General features: G+C 42.3%; 1 protein-coding gene across 6 annotated transcripts in view; it reads left to right on the top strand.

Annotated features, from left to right (window-relative positions):
- Positions 1–20,207, top strand: part of AUTS2 (activator of transcription and developmental regulator AUTS2) — an 803,292-nt gene that overhangs the window by 349,869 nt on the left and 433,216 nt on the right. For all 6 annotated transcript variants that reach the window (XM_076354390.1, XM_076354394.1, XM_076354392.1 and 3 more), the window contains one exon: positions 12,366–12,467. In XM_076354390.1, coding sequence (XP_076210505.1) covers positions 12,366–12,467 — 102 coding nt within the window. The remainder of the gene's footprint in view (positions 1–12,365; positions 12,468–20,207) is intronic.

Genomic DNA, 20,207 nt, shown 5'->3' with positions numbered 1-20,207 from the left:
GCCCTGATTCCTTGCCTCTCTGTTGAGGCTGCCAACACAAGGGCTAATAACACCACCTGGCAGAATGATTTTCTGGATATGAAGCTGGTTTTGGACTTGGACTGAGGCAACCAGCTCATTAAATCTATCAAACATTAAATCGCATTTGGTCACTGTTGATAAGGGACAGACTCCAAGATGTACCAGGAGATTTTTTTGATATTTGCAAATAGGAGGACTCATTATTTCAATTGGAAAAAGTAGTCCAAGGTGAAAGCACAGTGCTGCAATTTATTTTACTATGTTTCTCAGGATGAGAGAGGAAGAGAGGTAAGCAGAAAGAAAAAAAAAAATCCAAAACCAATGTAGAGCAAAGCCAAAAAACCAACAACAAGCTGGTATTGTTAGGAGTTTGAAGGCATTCTGAATTTTTCAAACCAGCTGTAGCTCTTATTATGTTAGTCCAGGGCAAAAATTCAACAAGATTTAAGACATGAAGTCAAACTGTGGTTTAAGGATGTAATTCTTCAGTATTTCTTTTCCTGGTAGTGCCTGAGTCCTTGTCACCCTTTCCCACCATCGCCTCCTTCATCGTGCCAAACTGAAGAACTCATAGGGGTTAGAAGCAATCCATGAAACGAAGAAGAAAAAAAATAACCTGGTTGTTTCTAACCTGGCACAGTTCCCTGCAAAGCCCCAGGGTCAGCTGCAGCTGTATAACCCCGGGAGTCTCAGGGGTCTGGGGAAAAGCCGCTAGGAGCGAGTGGGTAACAGCAGGGTCAGGCTCCTTGAGCAGAAGAGGTGCTGTGAGACTACAGCCTCAGGTACAGGAAAATTGTGACTTGTTAGTGCCCAACAGGCCGGCGTTACAGAGCAGCACCCAGCACTGCTGGCAACCTGTGCACAGCCCGAAATGCTGAAATACCTTATTTTGTTCAAAGAGGGTGGAGTGTTTAACAGAAAGGTTCCTCTAAGTGGCAACTTGCCATCTATCAGAAGCTAATCCAGATTTAAACAACTTAAACAACAGTTCCTCTCTTTGCTTCTCTCCTGAGTTATTTGTGATGACTAGCTTCTCTTCATCTCTAAACTCATCTCCACATCAATGACAGCTGCTAATGAATTTAGATGGTTCATTCCCTTCCCTTCTGTGTTTCTTCAAATAGATTTTCTTTGCCAGATACTTCAGCTCCCCTTTCCTGCTAACAGGTTGGTATTGAGGTATATTATTATGACTTTTGCCTCTATCATTCAAGCAAGGGGAAAATACAATATGTATAGACGTAAGTTGCATGTCAAAATGCTTTTACTCCCCCTCCTCCCCCTTTCCTTCGCATTATTAAATTATAGAGAAATACTGTCATAATAGCCTCTTGGCCAAGTCACAGAGAGCAGAGTTATGGTTCCCTTGATAAATTGCAAAACATTATTAAGTTTTGCTCTCTGGACTGTGAGTATTGGCATAAAAGGACATCAACCACAGTCATATTGGTCTTGATTGCTGCTTAATTGCTGCTTGTTTGTGTTAGCGATCATGTGGTTTGATTGATCTTGCCCTGCTTTTGTCATTATAGTTACAACTTCCTAGTTTTCTCCTTGTACAGAGACCACAGGATGACTTTTAAATCTTGAATAATTTATATAGCTGGCCAGTTAAATGGCTTAAAATAGTATTATATTTTTAAGCCAATAGCTCAACCTTCAAATCATTATTTATGCAACCAAGTTATCAAATATTTATTCCGGACTTATATCAAACTATGAAACAACAGGGCTCTTTTATGTAAACAGCAGCAAGCATCTTGAGGTCCATCCGTGAATACTGATATTTCCTCCTTCAAGACATTTATTTACTTCTGTAATGTTAACTGGGTGTCAGGTTAGTGGTCTACATTGACGAAAAAAAGGATGATGGTAGCTGTGACTTAATTCAAGCGAGCGAGTACTGTCACTCCAGCCTTCTTCAGGCTTGCTTCATGGAGCTGCTTCACATCTTTAGATGTTCCCAAAAGGTCTCATCCCATCTTGCATCTCCTTTACACATGAGGAGCAACCATCCCGTGGACTTGAAACAAGTGAAATTCTACAGAAACTACCTTGGTTTTATGTTTCCTCTCATTAAAACAGATGGAGGCTCTTTAGCTGAATTCGCAGAGAGCTGTAGAGCTGCAGTGCTAAGATTTTTTGACCTGGCCTGTTTGCTTTTTGTTCCATCATGTGATTCATTTTATCTTCTTACTTAAGTATTCTTCCAGTAAGTTATACATTTCAAAGTCAACCAGAGGCCAAACGGAGTCCTTAGGAGGTTGGATGTCAGACACTCCAGGCTAAATGGGATAATATTTCTGTTCTCCTCTCCCCTTTCTGGAGATTCAGAGTAAAGGTGGTGGTTGCCTCTGCTTTCCTACCTCACCTGACCTTTCCCGTACAACAGAAACAAGAACTCCTCACAGGTCCAGGGCTGAGATTGGGACAGAGTCCCTGAGGCCACAGGCTGGACCCTGTGCCTGTCACCACTGAAGCAAGAGCTGGTAACGGTCTAACAAGAAGGATCTTGAAAGTCATGATTGCCAAGTGCTCTGAAATAGGCTATTCTTACGCAGCATGTTGGGCTAAAACTGCTGGCTTGGTTCTCTGTTTTTTAAATGAGCAAGCCTAAATGGAACCACAAAAAAACAGTCCCTGGTGGAAACTGTTGCAGTGAATACGCATACACTGCTCCTTGTAGGGTATTCCCAGGGCTCGGGGCCGGGGGGGGGATATGCAACTGTATTAACAGATTATGTCTATGCCCATAGAACTTAAAATCTGGTTTTGGGACATACAATGCAGAAGCAAGAAGCGTAGACGGCGTAAATGGGCATCACGGCTGAATAACACGTGGGACTTGTGCCATATATGGATCAGAATGGGAACGGATGTATATCCATGCGGACAAGGATGGTACACTTGTACCAGGCAGGAATAGGCACTAAAGCAGCTGTGTTTCAGAGGTGATTTTTAGCGGTACAAAGGCTAGTTTCCCTGGCACAGAGCCCAGGGAGAGCCCTGGAAATCCAGGGTGGGATAAAACAAGCCCAGCAGCGGGACTGAGTAAACATTGGGAGGGGCAGATCGATTCCACCCTGATTGCCACCGCTCTGGCTGCCTCTGAGCAGACCGGCCGGACCCTCGCTCTTTATCCCTCTCTGCTGCGCGAGTCTGTGCTGTGGAAGCTGCTTGGGGAGATTGATTGGTACAATGGAGTGCTTTGCAAGGTGTAATTTTAAAGGCCATATTTCTCACTGTGCAACCATCAAAATGCAAAGGGTCAGAAAAAGCCTGTATTTTTTTGCAATTCAGCTTTTAAAGTGTGCTGAAATACGCTTCATTTGTTGCAATTGCCAACAGCTTGCTGTTTCATACCACTCTTAACAGGAGCTGGGGAACAGAGCAAGTCTGTTACACTTTATATGTTGTATAATGTATGTATGGTTCTGGAGTGTGATGAGTTTATGCCAAATTTATCTTTGATTTCTGTATAAACAGTGCAGAAAAAATGATGGGCTGCATTCTCTGTGTAACTTAGATAAAATAGAGCTACAGAGCTACTTCAGAGTACCTTCTGTGAGCTATATATCTAAGGTTGCCCAAGCATATAATGAAGGAGAAGAGGATCTGGAAATAAATGCCCGTTCTCTTTATCCCCCACCCCTGCTTTGGCAAGGTTGCTATTTATTCTAAGCCTATGTTGCTTCTGCTGTTGCTACTGTGAGCAGAACACAATCACTTGGTGTTTCTGTAATAACAATGCTAAATAGCCAAATTCTCCCCAGGAGAAGAGGGGTGTAGCTCTGTTTCTTTCAGCAGGATCTCCCCCATTTAAGGCGGTAGAGGATGAGTTCCTCTACTCCAGTGTGTTGATCAAGTGCAGCAGCAGACTCTGGATCAGCTCACAGGCAGCAGGAAATGTAGAATAAGTAAGTTAAAGACACCCTTGTTCTGTATCATAGAGCTAATTAGGTAATTGTTTATAGTTATGTGTTCAAGTTCTATTGGATTTAGATTCTTTTTGTCAACAGGAAATTGGAAAAATATATATGTGTGTTTATTCTTGTTTTTCATAAGAAGAATTTTTGAACAGGAGACTTACTTTTTCTTCTCAGTAGAGGCAGGAAGGAAACAACAGAAGATAAAATCTTGTCTTTGTTGGTTTACCTCACTTTTACCATACAGGTATGCAAAATAAAGCTTCATATTCTGGCAGGGATGTCAAATCCCAGGATGATGGCATGTAGGCCCTGATCCTCAGCAGCAGACAATTTCTTGGAGCATGTGCATTGGTTGCTGTAAGATTAAATATCAAGATATACACAGAGAGCCTCTCCTAATGTTATATTGTATCTCTTAGGTAACAAGATTTTTCTTCCCTGGTGTGAAAATGTCTTTGTATTAATACTGTTCAGAGTCCACACACAGTGTGAATTCTTTTTCTATATTTACTGCCTAAACTTGTGTATTGTAAATATTCTTCCTCCTCATTATCTCACCTCTGATTTGCTTTCCTTGTGCTGCTCATCTGTTGAGTTAGTCAGGCAGATGTCATGGTGGTGAACATGGCTTTGTTAGAAATGCAGTATAGAGGTCTTGCTCCAGACCCATGGCTGTTGTGTTGAACCATCTTTAAAGCTTTGGGTGACATGTAAGTGCTGTATAACTAGTATTTGTCTAACTTATGTCAGTAGCAAGATACATTTAAAAGAAAGTATTTAAATGACAGCAGTTAATCATGATTTAAATCACAAGTAACAAGCCTTGATTTACATTGTTGTTTTTTTCTTGCTATGCAGTTCTCCTTTTATTTGTTTTCATACAGCCAGATTTGTTCTCAATCATTGATAAAATACGTTTTATTTGCAACCAAATATTCAGTCCTACATGAAATCTGCTGTTGCTTTTTTCTGACTTACGGAAGACACTTTACGTGTGTGTGTTTGCTTGGGTAGGGCAGGGACCAGCTCCTTAGGTTGTGTTTGTGCAGTACTTGCAAAGTGGGTGTTACTGCCGTGGGTCTGCGTACCACAGTAGCACAGACAAGGCTGTAGTTCAGTGCTGTTGTGATGTATGTGTATGAAAGCTGAGCTGACCAGAAAAGTAAAGATGTTTTCTTATTTATTCTAGGTATAATTTAAAAAGCAGCACCCTTTAACTGAACAATGTTTAACGCATCACCCTTTAATCCACTGATGTTATACTTCTGATTTTTATACTCAATTATTCTGTTGTTTAGAATCAATTATGCTTCAACATGAATTTTCATATTTTGAAATCAAAGTTAATAGATTTTGAAGTGAAAAATGTTTCATTTAAGTGCAAAATGATACTACAATACATATTTTAATTTGCTGATGATTTTTCCACGCTGCTGAGTGCGTTAGTGGGAACTGCACTTAGCTTTTTGGCCCTAAGAGCACATCAAAAGCTGTCTCCTCAGAGCATGTGGTGACATTCGTGTTGGAAAAAAAATAAATGCGTAAAATCAGTCAGGGAGTCAGTTGAGTCAGCTCCATGGTCAGGTGCTGGAGAAGTTCCCAGTGCTGAACCATGCATCAACTTCAGAGGCATCTGATGCTAAAAAGGCTTCAGTGGTCCATCCCTTGCCTGTTCCCCCACCTCACACCAGCATATGGGAGTGCCCACCGCTCTGGCTCCCTCCCCGGACCTATGGCTCACACACCATTGCTGGGAGCTGTGAGGACGCAGCGCGACACAGTGCCAAGGAGCCCATCTCCCTCCCTGTGACCATGTGGGATGGGAGTGGGCGCAGGCTCTCCCAACCCCCCGACACCCTTCCTCCTGCTTGTGTGCTGTGAGCCAAACTCCTACTGTTTGCCGAGCCCTGAAGAAACAGTGATAGATTCATGATAAATCAGGCTGAGGTGGTCCAACCTATTAACTAGGATCTCACTGGGTTCAGCTGGGCTTTCTTTTTTCTGACAGGCTGAGCTGGCCATTGCTCCCTGGCCTCTGGCCACCCGGAGCAGCCTGCAGTCATCAGCAACTGCCTGATTTGCCAGTGCTTCTGCCTAGATCCATGTGTGCAGCATTTGGGAAAAGTATGCGACTGCCAGTAGCGACAAAAATTCACATCTTCAGAGCCTGGCTTGAGTCTGGGCTGCTGAGAAAAGCCCAGAGAGCAAGTGCAGGCAAGCTCTGTGTATGTGAAGGAGCAGGTAGAAATGTCTTTGTACTGTGTAGGGCTGTTGCCCTGGTCAGGATGAACCACTGTCATGGGTTTGGGACTGGGTTGTACCTGTTCAGGCTTTCTGGAGTCAGGAAGCATTGCTAACAGAGCGTGTACCAGTCTGTTCACCAGCTGATCTGAGATAGAGAATATATTCACCCAGATAGGAGCTGAATTAGAAGAGTTTTGGACTGTCTTGCCCTTGCAAAAGCTGTATAAATAAGTAATGACAGGCAGAACTGAAAGCCTAAAATTCCCCTCCCCGCAGTAGGGTTATGCCATCCCTTGGGGAGCAGGTGTCCCCTTCCTCTAGGGCTCTGGTAAAGGCTTAGCCTGCTGGCTGTGCTATAATAGGGAAAAGTGTTAGTATTCATAACTTTAAAGTATAATGTAGTGAAATAATCCTTTAATTCCATATGGTGTGGAAACTCAGGCGCCTCGAAACTATACCATAGCTTAGATTTACTGCTGCCAAATGGTATGGGGTTTTAAATTAAAATATATTTAAAAAAAAAAAAAGAGCTCAGTAGAGCTGCATTAGGGTGTTTTTGACATGATATATAAGCTCTGTGAAAAAGGCTTTTGCTAAATTCTCGGTAGGTTGATTTATTTTGCTTTTTGTTACTTGCTAACCAGGCACCGCTACTATGGAATTATCTAAAGTGGCTTAGGGATCCAGCAAAGCAAACTGTGGTCCCGAGAGGATGATGCTCCCTGTAGTCTGGGGCTCAGCTGCCCTTTCATCCTCCCTTACACCTCTTAACATGATCGACTATCTCTGTCCTTCATTCTTTTCCTTTCTGAGACAAAAGGCAACACAGAGCCATGTTGTTATGGGTTATCCTTAGGAGTGTTTTATGGCTTATGCCCCCCATCCTTTTGTTTCACAGAAATGTCCTGACTAATGTAGTAACTATAGCACTATTCCTGTAGATCTATCCTACTCCTAAGCCTGTATATTTAGGTCTACTTTACCCTTTAACTTTAAATGGCAGAAGGAAGCATAGCAGAGAGCTACTTCCCCTGGACACAGCTGAATATTGTTTGCACTTTCGCTGTCACAGAATAGGGCCGAATATTTCCCTGGTGCAAAAATAGTTGCATTAGATTTCAAGTCACCTGAAAAGCTCTCCCTGCCCTGAAAGAAGAGTTGCTCTTAGTGCTTATTATTACAGCCGTTTCATGTTGATGTTTTTGCATCTTTTTTTGTTTATTCATAATCTTAGCAGTTTCTGGCCAGTTTCTTTGTGACCTTTAGGCCTGAGCTAGTCTCTCTCTCTCTTCTTCATCGCAAATGGTCACTCTTAGTGTTGCATATCTTACGCCTCTCCTTCTCTCCTCCCCGTGCTATCTCTGTAACTTTCTCACTCTTCATGTCCCTCGTGGCAGTTCCAGCTCTGCATCTATTTTGCATTACTCTGCAGGGCAGCACAGAGTGATATGTCTGAAGTTTTTTTGACTTAGTTTATGAGCAGCTGAGTGGTTTTCACCAAGCCATGGTGTGGTGAGTTTACCTTGGCTAAGGGCCAAACTCCCACCCAGCCGCTCTCTCACACTCCCCCTCCTCAACAGAGCAGGGGGAGAAAATAAGATGAAAAAGCTTGTGAGTTCAGATAAAGACAGGGAGATCACCAATTACTGTCATGGGCAAAACAGCCTCGACTTGGGGAAAACTAATTTAATTTATCGCCAATTAAAATAGACTTGGATAGTGAGAAACAAAACAAAAATTGAAACACCACCTTCTCCCCCCCAGCTCAGCTTCACTCCTTTATTCCTCTGCGTCCCCCCGAGTGGTGCAGGGGGATGGAGGGTTGTGGTCAGTTTGTAACAGCTTCTCTCTGCTGCTCCTTTCCCCTGCTCCGGCGTGTGTCCCTCCCACGGGTGACAATTCCTTGAGGAAAAATCTGCTCCAGCATGAGCTCTCCAGGGGACACGATTCCTTCAGGGAATATCCACCCACTCCCCTGGGGTCTCCCTGCGGGCTGCAGGGGAATCTCTGCTCCGGCTCCTGGAGCACCTCCTCCCTCTCCTTCATCCCTGACCCGACTGTTCGCAGGGCGCGCTCTCACTTTTTCCCCCCTCGCTCCTCAGGGCTCTGGTATTTTTGCCCTTCCTTAAATGCGCTTTCACAGAGGCACCACCAGCTGCGGTGACGGGCTCAGCTGTGGCTGTGGTGGGGGGCTGCTGCGGAGCCGGCGGGAACCGGCGGGAACCAGCAGCGGCAGCGCCGGCCTCTCCTCACAGAGGCTCCTGCAGTCCCGCTGCCCACGGCTAGGCAGGGATAGCTAAAGCACACAGGCTTCATACAACTCATGTCTGTACGAAAGGGAAGAATGAAAACCCAGGTGAGTGCGGGTGTTTTCAGGGTTGGGTTTTTTGGGTTTTTTTTTAATACACTTTGGCAGTGGAGCCACCTCACCATTAGAAATCGTCGTCGTTACCACAGTAGCCCCAGAGCAGTGAGTGGGATTATCAGGTCGTGTAGTGTGCAATGACCTCTGCAGTCACCTGGTGGGAAACTGTCCCTGCTAAAAAAACCCCTCCAAACAGACCAATTTTGGAGAGTGGGGAAAACCTGTCGTTATTCTCACTTTTTGGGAAGGCAATCAGATGTGGTGAAGAATCAGAAATAAAATCTGCTGCTGAGTCCCAGCCCAGTGCTTCACCCAGCAGCCATCCTTCCAGATCTTTTTTTTACCTTTTCCTTTCTTACTTTTAATAGAAGAAGTGCAGTTCTCTAGTTATCCAGTTCTGCTTGACTTTCAGTATCCTCCAATAGATTTAAAGGCATTACAAAATAATAGGTTCTGTAGCGCAATAAACGATTTCCAGAAATACGACGTGATGATGCTAAGAATGACCAAAAACTCCCAGTGAAGTTTTGGAGACGTGGGTGTGCACCAGGGTCCCAGTCCCATGCCATTCAGACTAGGCAAGCGGTCTCAGGTCACTGATTATCACTTTTTTTGCATGTACCCCATCTCTCACACTTGGGGAGTCCTTGAGGCTGTGCAAGTTCGTTGTGAGTTAGTGACACTGCATTTTTAGGGGTTTGTGCTTTCAATCTAGAAAATGTCTGTATTTCCTCTTTGTGAGACCCTGTAGATGGATCCCTACATGGATAAAGTCACTCCCACTGTACAATGAAAACGTGGAGTCAAATGCGCTTTTTGCAAACCCTTCTTCGTTCCCTGCGCAGTGCAAATTAGAAGAGTAATGTCTGTGTTAATGCAAGAGACTCCTCAATGAGACACTTTGGTAGACATCATGGGAATTTCATGCTGGCTTTGCTTTTTGCGTAGGGTACCCTGACAGGAATGACACAGGAACAAGAGTTGTCAGTGTGGCACTTTGTTTTCCAAGGAGGACAATTGCATTTTCGAGGGGAAGCTGATTTTAGGGTTCCCATGTGCCCCAGAGTAATGCACCAAATGCATTCAGTGTAACTAAAGATCCAGTCTTTTATTTGCAGACCTTTTTTAGCAGCGCTGTGTTATTTCAACGTCATTTTAAGTGGTTGAATCTGTGCAAGTAGATCGAAATGAACCATTGCCTATCCACATTAAGTGTTCTCATGTGCGTTTGTGTGTAACTTTAGGTTCTTAAAAGAAGACAATGGGCACATTTCCATGCTTCATTTTTTTAATTTAACACAGATTGATGGGTTTTGGAATAAAATGTAAACCCTCAACAGTTTGGCACATGGAGAAACTCAACTTGGAAAAAAAGAAAGGAAAATATGGAAACCTTATAAATCTTAACTTGGACTTACTTCTGAGTTTGCTGTCTAGTCTATGCAGTTCGCTTTGTTCCTACAGAGTTTCAGGCTCAGATGTCTTCGTCATATTCTCTTATTCCTTGTAAATTGTGTCTAGAAAAATGACACCTGCTGGGTTTTTCTTCTCTGTAAATAGCTGGAATTCGCAATGTTGAATTATAAAAATGAGCCGTTATGATTACTTAGCAAATAACTAATGTGTGAAAATTGTGTACAAAATAAATTGAGGTTCTAAAAATAAAATTTGAGACTGGAAGAAATTCTTCAGGCCCCAGTTACAATAAGAGTTTTTCCATCATTGAACGGATGTTGACAAAAGACTGAGTCAGGGAAACTTGATCCATTTTCCTTTGGGTGGTTAAATTTTAAACTTGGGACCATAAAATTACAGTACACAGTGGTCCTAGATAAGATCTTGAGTTATATATGAAGTATAAGACTTCTTGAATTTGTTATCCTCCCCTCCGCCTCCAAAAAATGCTACCTAGATCTATTCGATCTGACTGATAAACCATTCCATTTAAAATAAAAACCTTTTTACTTGAGATTTTCTGGCTGAGCTGTGGAATATTTAGTTTATTTATTAAATTTTAAGTGTTTGACAAATAGCTCTAGTTCTTATGTTACGTTTCCTTAGAGCTGAGAGTACACCTGTGCTGTTTTTTGCAGTTGTGCTCATGCATTGCAACTCAATTGTGTGTCTGAGCCTGTAGTTTTATGTACTCTCTCCTTTCTTTCTTTTGACTGATAGAGAGCACCCAAAACTGCCTTTTACTAATGAGGGGGATAAGGGGTGCAGATAAAGCAGCACACACTTAACAAACTTGCAGATGCGATTTGCTCTTGCAGTGGTAGGGAGAAACTGATGATAACTGTTAGGGTGAGGATGCTTCGTGCACTCCTTTAGTGAACCCGGGAGAGAACAGCAGTGTATATGGGTGAGCAGTGTATACGGGTGGGAGTGTATATCTGGGAAATAGAGCAGAAATGTATGTCTTGTGTGCGTGCGCCTATAAAAGAGAATGTGTGTGAATTTTTGTGTGTGCTTGTGCAGCATGTTTCTGGGAGAACTGGATAAAAATGAGGAGAGATAGAAGAAAGGGGGGAAAAAGTTGGTGGAGAGAGTTCATGAAGAAGGAACTTCTGGTCTCCAGTCATGAAATGGAGATGAGTGTGATTATCCATTTCTGTACAGTCTGAATATAAATTACTATGAATGTATTAATAATTAGAATACATTAGGAGGAGTTGTTTGGTATTTGTTATATGAATACCGGTAAGTGTAGTAGGTGTCTCATAAAATACTTCATCAGGTACCTCGCCAAGTATTTTTTCTGCATTTATGTCTGCTGCCAGTATTTATGTATGTGATTTTAAATCTAAATTTCTGAAATTGACTTTTTGCCAGTATTAACCTCAGGAGTAACCAGTCTTCACAGGAAGTCAGTTCAAACGAAGCAGTAACAAGGCTAAACTGAAATTTTAACACATTCAAGCAAAATATTGGGAAAGAGACGTTAAAACAAATATATACACTTTCAGTATTGCAGTAGATGTAGTTCATATCTCCCGCTTGCTGTATATATGTCTATGTGCTTGTGGACATGTGTGTAATGTATGTATATCGTAAATGTTCATTTCAGTATGCTGCTGTTGTAACATGTTGACCTGCACAATCCACAGCGTAAGAGAAAGCAGATGTGTTCTCAGTTGTATTGAAAATACAGTTTGTAATTTTTTTTAATATTTTTTATTTATTAGAATGCCAGTAAAGTTCATTACAGCTGGTTTGAAAGGCAAAACCAATCTGATGCCTATTAAGTAGATCATGTTGTTTTATGAACATTGAGGTTAGTCAAGAATTTTTTATAGTACCAGGCAATGTTGTTAGGGGCTAGTCCAGCAAAAAGCCTCCCTGGAGTGATGGCTGCACCTTCCCCTGGGGAGATTTCCATTGTTCTTAGATCCTCAAACTTCTAAGCTGTAATGAGGGAGGGATTGATTCTGCGCATGCTTCGATGTGATGGTAACTTTAAAAACTGCATCTATGGCATAAATAACTTGAAAAGTCTAAAAGTTCCCAAAATGAAGGTCTTAAATTGTGATTTCCTTGGGACATGAATGTTGCCTCCCTCTACCTGCAGGGTCTCAGCCCACACGCGAGCTGTCGTGCATGTGGGCTTGCTTGCTCTCTGCATTCATGGTCTTGCTGAGATGCTGCCTTGGCACCAAGGCTGCACCGTGCCAGTGGCAGTGCTTCAAGCACCACGTAAATGCTACTTTGTGTAGATGTGGGGATGGGTTAAAGAACAGCAGTGGACAAGTGGACTTACTTGAACCAGGCTAAACTCTTGCTCTCTTTGTTTTTTCTCTCTCTTGCAGCTCAAGCCAGGTCAAAACAGTTGCCGAGACAGTGACAGTGAAAGCGCCAGTGGGGAATCGAAAGGTTTCCATCGAAGTAGCTCTCGGGAAAGACTCAGTGACGTAAGTAAAACTCCTGCAGCCAAATACTACTCTGATTAACCCCTTGTGCAGTTTTCTGAGGGGTGTAAGTCATAACAGGATTTAGTCTCTGGGATGGTTTGTTGCTGAAATCCCCTTCCCTTTGGGGGGTTGGGAGAGGAAGAGGTAACTTAGGTCTCCTGCCCCAGTTCAGTAAACTTCTTAAAGTTTGGTACAATGTCTGTCTGTGTGAAAACACCCATTTGTTTTGAAATAGTTGAAGGCCATTTAATGAAGTTAAAATGCCCTGCATAGTTGAGAAGTGAGATGGCCTCTTTTTACCCCAAGTGGGGAAGGAAAAGAATGCATTTCTTTGGGCTAAATATTGTCTTTATGAAAAGTATTAGAGTGTCTAGAGAGACTCAGATAATTTATATATAATGAATTGATATAACATGGCCAACAATAGCATAAGCTCTGCCTTTATTGCTCTACCTAAACTGCTGTGGAAGGTCCTAAGATGGCAGCTCTGTGGAGAATGTTTTTCTCCATTGAAGAATGCTGGCCATTCACTGAATGATATGCATGAATTATTCCGGCATAGGAATGACTACAGAAATCTTTCTGTTGCTGCAATTATGTTATTATTTATTATGTGTACCATCACAATCCTTGAGTGTTTTATTCATGGCTCTGGGTCCTCAGTGCTACATGCTTTACAACACACAGTATAAAGACAGTCCTGTCCCAAAAGAGTATCTAAATTGGGGATTTTGTAGGTCAGATCCTTTGCTGGTAAAAGCATGGATAGCTACATCAGTCAGACCTATTTGTATCAGCCAGCAATCTGGCCCTACTTTTAACTAACCCACATTTTGGAAATGGGGATTTTACCGATAGCATGTCCATGTAGATTTGGATGACAGATACCAGATGGTGTCCTCTATAGGCCAATCCAATAAAACTGAATTGAGCAGACATTAAAAGAAATACCTTTGTAAAGGATACATTTTGTTGTGCGAATTTAAGCCTGAAGGCACACAGCTAGCAATTTTTGCTGAATTGTGCGTATCACTGGAACAGCTGCCTGATTTTTTTTTTTTTTTTCTGTGAAGGTGTGAAATCTGTAGCACTCTCTTTCCTCATCCCTTTGTCACATTATTTTAGAGATCCATTCCTCCCCCCAGAGCCAACCTTTATGGGTATATTCAGTTAGACACTTCAGAGCCAGCCCTTCATAGCCGTCAGGTGAGGTCAATCTCAGGGCTGTAAGATATCTTTGGAAGAGGAGAGTGAAACCAGAGGAGATAGTAAGTAAATGCCCTGTATAGGTAGCAGTGGATGGCAGCTGACCGTCAGCCTGTCACCGTTGCCATCCTAGCTTGCTCTGAGCCCTGTGGCAGCTGAGAAGTCACTGCAATGAACTTCCCAATTACACAGCACCTTCCAGCAAAAAATTTCACAGCTCCTTACAAACATGGTTTTAATTTAGACTTGTCACTCCCTTGCAATGTACTGAGTGGAGAGTTCTGAGGCTTATTTGAGCTTCCCAGCAGCTCACAGCGTTGCAGTGCCAGACCTGGCAGTGAGAGCAGAGGCCTGGTTCCCCTTCCACCAATCAAATACAGTTCTTCTCTGATGTTTTTACAATACTTTCCCTTTGTCTTGGCACTGTGGTGAGTTAAAAGGAAGTGGAGATCAAATACAACTTTCCTAGTGCACCTGAGAGAGGACATAGGGATTCACAGGTTGCTCAAAAGGAATGTTATGTAAATATATGTGAAGATGTATATTTTAAAATCATTATACATAATTTATGTGTTGCTTAATAAGTAAGTTCCTTTATGCTTCGATCATTGCAGATCATTGCAATACAAGCATGTCTCTCTCTGGTCTGGTGTTGCCAGTTCAGCTGAGATTTGAAAAACATGCACGAGAGAACTCTGATCTTGCCTGAGTGTGTGGTGGCCTTTCCCAGACTCTTTCAGTTAAGAGATGTAAATACCGTTCTGCATTGCTCTCTCTCCCAAAGACAAACACCCCATGTTTTTAAATGACAGGGCCTTACAAAGTGGTAGCGATACTTCCAGTTACGGGTGAGCCCACCTTGAACTGTCCTCTTATGCACAAAGGTGCGTCAAGAACTTAATAAGGTTATTTTAAATAATACCTTTTGAAGGAGTGAGTTGTCTAATGATATCTACCAATTACTGTCCAGAAAAAACTACAGACAGAAGAGTAAGTTTTCTCTGAAGATCCTTTTCTGATTTTAACACTATTTTCTCAGAAGAAATACACAAAAAGTTGTGTACTCAATAGAAGATAAAAATATAAAATATCGCAGGCAGATTAACCCTGAGGTCAGAAAGCAAATTTTGGACATGAAATATAATGAATCTCCACTGATGTAGCCTGACAGCATTGTAAGATTAAGCATGGCTACTGCATGGAAATATGTATAATGAATGAAGTGCATATACTGTAGGTGGATGATCAATTTTCAAATCCCTAGTTGTAAGTAAGCTGTTGAAACAGAAATGTTAGCTTCATGAGCTTTAATGCAGAGCCTAAGTGATAGCTTAGTGACAGGTGCAGAATGGGGGAGATAGTATAATGAATATCCAGTTGCAAACTGACGTGTCAGTGGCTTCATTCCCTCTCCTGTCAGATATCTTTCAACTCTGCATATTGTAAATGTACCTACAGTCCTTGAATAACACAGATTGATTCAAAGTGTGTTTACAAGGGATGACTCCTTTCCAGGCTAATGAGATCCAAGCAGGTAATTTGCAGCATTTGCGAGAGAGGTGGTCAAAAATGAAAAGAAGATAATTCAATGAAAAGACCGTGTTAAACAGGAGACTTTTCTCATAATGAGGCTTGAAATAGCCTCAGACAGTAGGAAGAGGAATATCCTATGTTCTTGTCAGATGTAATGCAGTGAGACTGATTTCCATCAACTCCTTTCTTTGTCCTCATCTCGCACACGTGTACACACATGCACACACCCCTCTGTGAGAGAACATAATTAGCAGAGAACTTGACCTCTGCTAGATTAGGGATAATGATTGCTCGAATGCTCCGTTGCAAGCATTTGACAGTGCCCTAATACATCTCCCAGTTTGAATTTCATAAACCCATTTCTCTCTGCCTTTCTCCCCTGTATAGGATTTTTTGGAATGACAACTTGTTTTTTCCTTTATGGGCAGAGGTAGCTCCAGGGGCCTAAAAGAGAAATTGGAGAGCTGCTCCTCCTTTATATATAGGGTGCTGTAGTCAATTTAATCTCATCAAAATCTTGCCAGTAGTAGAATTCATTTTGTTGAGATTTTGCTTGGAGTCAAGATGGCAGTGCTTTCTCTTTTCCCCAGCTTGGAGCTCAGTCAACTTCTTTTCCTTACCTTTCTGTATGTATTTATTTTTAATTGAGTCTTCCCACTTTGGAATACATGGGGTACTTTTTAGCCATGTTTTACAAAGTAGCCAGGAGATTACCTGAGGAAAATGTGAGAATTACAGCTAACCTGGATGGTGAATGCACAGAGTATTTAGGGGTTGAGCCACCTGTTTGCTAACCAAAAACAAACAAAAAAACTGATTTCTTTGGTGCACATTCCTAAATTCCTGATCTACCACAGAACTGAGGCTCACACTCAGCTCTAAAGTCATTGCTAGTCCTGTTAAAATCTGATGTCTGTGAAACAAACCTTGTTCATCGTTTCAGTAATGGCAATGCAGTGGCAGTGCTAGCCTGCACTGATGGGAGAGGGCTGACAAGCTGCTTTGGGCACCCTCAGCCCTGCCTGCTGCTTTTGGTGTTGGTTGCAGGCTTTCAGTGAGGGGGTGAATAGCAAAAGCCTCTCACATGTGGTCATTGGCTGGGAGGCAGCACAGGTCTCCCACTCTTGCCGCACAACAGAAGCGTGGACTGCCTGGCCTCTGCTTGCTTTTGCTGAACAAGGAATCACAAGCCGGGAGAAATACCGCTGGCATCTTTCTGTCTGGAATATTGTTCCAATTATTGAATGGGGAGTGGGACAGGGATCTTTCCATTTGTCCCCTACATGAAAGGTCTCGTCTTTGGCTCTCAGCAAAGCTGACACACTCCTTCATGAGTGCCTCCCTTTCCCCAGTGCTTTGTAGCTGGGTGCTCTTACTGCATTGCGTACCTTGCACTTGGGAATAGGTTACAGTGAGGTATCAAATGAGGTGCCCTGCCCACCAGGTCTGTTGCTGTCTGCTTTGGGAAGAAAGATGTCTACACCGCCAGCAGTGTAATCCTGTGGACAGCTCACAGTTTTGGCTTCAAATATGGGATATTTTCAATTCTGTGTCTCCCATTCCTCCCACCTGCGTACTGATCTCAAAGAAAGACACATTGAGGAACAATCTTTGAGTTATGTGCTCTGAAATTCTTAGTACTTTTCCTTCTCCAGAATATCCCCGGTAATCTTGGCTGTATCTAAAGTGGAATAACATGAGCAAAGCTCTGCGTGTGTTTGTGTGTGTGTGCCAGAAGGTGATCAGCTGCAGTGGCTGCTTCTTTGTGTGTGTGTATGCGAGGTTGTGTATGTGTGTGTTTGTGTGTCTAAGGTTGGGTGCTTAAATGCTTTGTTGCATTATGTTAATTCCTCGGCAGTGCAATCAAATTCATGTCGTAATTAAAGCTGTCAGTTGGAAGGCAAGCCAATCGCCAAGAAAACACAGCATAACAAATGAAGTGAAATGATTCTGCGTGTAGCTATACAATGCTTCGCCAGGCATGAAATTAAATAAGTAATTTGATGTTGACATCAGAAATTGAAATGATACCCACTGTTCCTTCATTCAGTCAGACCTGCATAAACAATAGCCAGAACAAATATGTACAACACAGTCTTTCTCCCCACCCAGCTCCCCAAGTAATGCACAATATGTATGCAAAATGGGTATAACTCTGCCTTCCAAGACCTCAAGGATGTAATTTTCTTTGGTACACAATAAACTAATGCTTACATGAGGGTTACTACATTTTTGCTCCTGGGCCAAAAGTTCTTCTTTTTAAGAAAGGAAGGGGGAAAAAAAAAAGTGGGGGGAAAAAAAAAGCAGAAGGAAAATAACAAAACCAAAACCCTGTTAATTTTAAGCAAGTGACTTGCGTTTTACTGATGGGCACCTGATGCAGGCTTCTGCTGGTGGTTGTGTGAATATCAAATAGTATATCTAATGTCGAATTTTGCGAAGGGTTTTGGAAAGTGAAACCATTACCTCTATTATAGGCACACTTTATATAAGAGATGTAGAACCATCCAGTGCAGGATCACGACTCAGCATGGGCTTGTAAAGATGCTGCATACACAGTATCACATTCATCAGTTGGTACCAAGGCTGGGCACTGGGTAGTAGGATCCTTTCGCTATTGGGAGTTATCAAAAAAGGTGAGAAGCTGTCTTCTTGCATAGCCCTTGCTTCAGCCTATATGCTCTGTCAACACACAGTTCACAACACAGCTGACTTAGTCATTCATGCATGTGCAATACAGTCTTTCTTACTTCAATTAAAAAGTTTGCAAACTGTACTATCCATATGCAGCATGCAATGTGTGAAGGGCTATATTTCCATCCAGCAAACTCAAATTCCCTGAAAATGCACAGTTGTTTCTTTTCAGTGAAAGTCATTTGACTGCTATGTTTCGACTGTCCTCCCATAGCCATTGCAGCATTGCTTTTGAAGGAATGGAAATATTCAGTGGGAAATATTTTGTTTGCTTATTCTTTTTTCTTCCTTTTTATTGTTTTGTTTTGATACTTGATCCTTCCAAAACTTGGAATAAAAAGCAGACAAAAACTACACACAGATGCAGAATGCAAACTTTGGAGCTTTCAGCCTGTAAAGTAAGTTTTAAAAATTATGAGTGAAAGAATGGGACTTGATTGGCATCTATACATAGCTTAAACAAAAGCGGTTATAATGAATGCACGTGTTGTACTTTGTGGGTAGATGTCTAGCTTAAATTAAAAGAATTTAAATGGCATGAAGAAGAAAGCAGAATGAGTAAAGTGAAAGGCAGTATATATGATGTGCTTTACCAGGAAAGTAAATGCATTAGATACTAAACCAGAGTGTGCTGAAATGTGCTTTCTACCAGGTGTTGCAGAGCTGCAGTCTACAGGCCACAGTGGCTCACAAAACCATTGTGTGTGGCCCATGAAGGGGAATTTCTAGCTGGAAACAGTAGCTGGGCTGTGTGACGACTGGGGCTGTGGCGGTTACCAGGTTATTCCCAGCTGCATGGTCATGGGGATGTAGAGGAAAGCAGAGCAGTTGGGCTGAGCCCAGGGGCCCCACGGCCATGTGTTCCCAAATCTGTACTGCCCATTCCTCTGCACCACAGTGCTGCAGAGGCACTTTCAGGGACATCATCGCTGGGACCAGGTGGGTCTTGCTGTGGATGATGGTGGCAGAGGAAGCTTGAGGCCCCCAAGCAGCAAGAGTGGGGCCAGAAGGACTTAGGAACGTATTTACTTTTGTGGAGCTCCCCTTGCATGCTGATAACCAAAACTGTAGACTGCAGATCTCGAGTCCTTCAGTAGCTGCAACATATAAGATAGAGAACATTAAGGGGCAGGAACCACATACTTTCCAAATTTCCATAGCAGTTTTGTTTGTTCATATAAGATGTCCCAACAGAGTTTGTTGATTTTATGATATTGGTACCCTTATGACTACCGAGGCGATTTCCTCATGCTAAGTCTTTTAACTTCTAAAGTCTTAAACCAGAAGGCCTTCCCCTATATGTACGTAACCTCTCTAAACCTCCCTTTTTAGTAGTGCTTTGGTGAACACACAGTAATATTCTGATTATTTGTGATGAATTTTGTTGTTAATTTTAAATTTCTTGGCACAATCTATTTCTGCCGTGCCGAGTTCAGTAAAAAGATACCATAAGCCCCTTGTGGGGGTTTATTTTCTTTTATGTCAGTGCCGCACTCCATGATCAGAGATAGAGAGAAATTGCTGTTAGGGTTCCCTGCAATAGTGTCTCAGAACAGGGATGAGAGTGATGCAAATTCTGTGTGTTTCCAGTGGTTTGCCAAGGCTGGTTGGGGCCCCTGTGCAGTTCCTGGTCATCACTGAGCTGTGTCATTACTGAAAGTGAGCTTGTGCTAAGGAACAGAGACAGAAATTGAGAAGCAGGAGTTAAAGACTGCTCATCTGGACTACCCACTGCTCACCAGAGAATTATGCTCTGCGTTTTGCTTCCTAGTCCATGGACTAGCCTGGCTTGAAGTGTTTCAGGCGATAGGGCTGTAGCATTGGGAACTGTTCACCCTTTAATGTGACAGCCAGTGACCTGGATTAGGACTGAGATGTTTAGGTCTCTCACCATGTCTCTAAAAGAACCTGCTGTGTAATCCCCATTGCTTAGATGAAAAACTAATGAAACAAAACCCTTTATCTCCTTAATTCCTGTGAATGTAGAGGTTGTGATCGTGTCCCACTTAAACTGAATTTCATGATGCATTTTTTTAAGCATTTAAACCTTTTGATGATTTTCCATGGTAGTAATATTAGTTTTAATTGTTTTTATGGGTTTGAGTTTTGAAATCTATTTCACACTGTAGATATTTGTTGTTTGTTTTTTCTTTTCTTTTTAAATCCTTGGTTTGTCAAACAATGTGGACATCCAAATGGGAAATTGTAGTGACTGCGTTCTCCAGGAAATGATGCATTGACTGAAGCGGCTTCTCTGTGCCCACGCGTTCTTTACATTTCAGACTACTAATTATGTTTACAAAATGT

Source organism: Aptenodytes patagonicus, chromosome 17, assembly GCF_965638725.1.
Source record: "Aptenodytes patagonicus chromosome 17, bAptPat1.pri.cur, whole genome shotgun sequence".
Classification (NCBI taxonomy): domain Eukaryota; kingdom Metazoa; phylum Chordata; class Aves; order Sphenisciformes; family Spheniscidae; genus Aptenodytes; species Aptenodytes patagonicus.
This window is presented reverse-complemented; position numbering and strand designations above follow the sequence as displayed.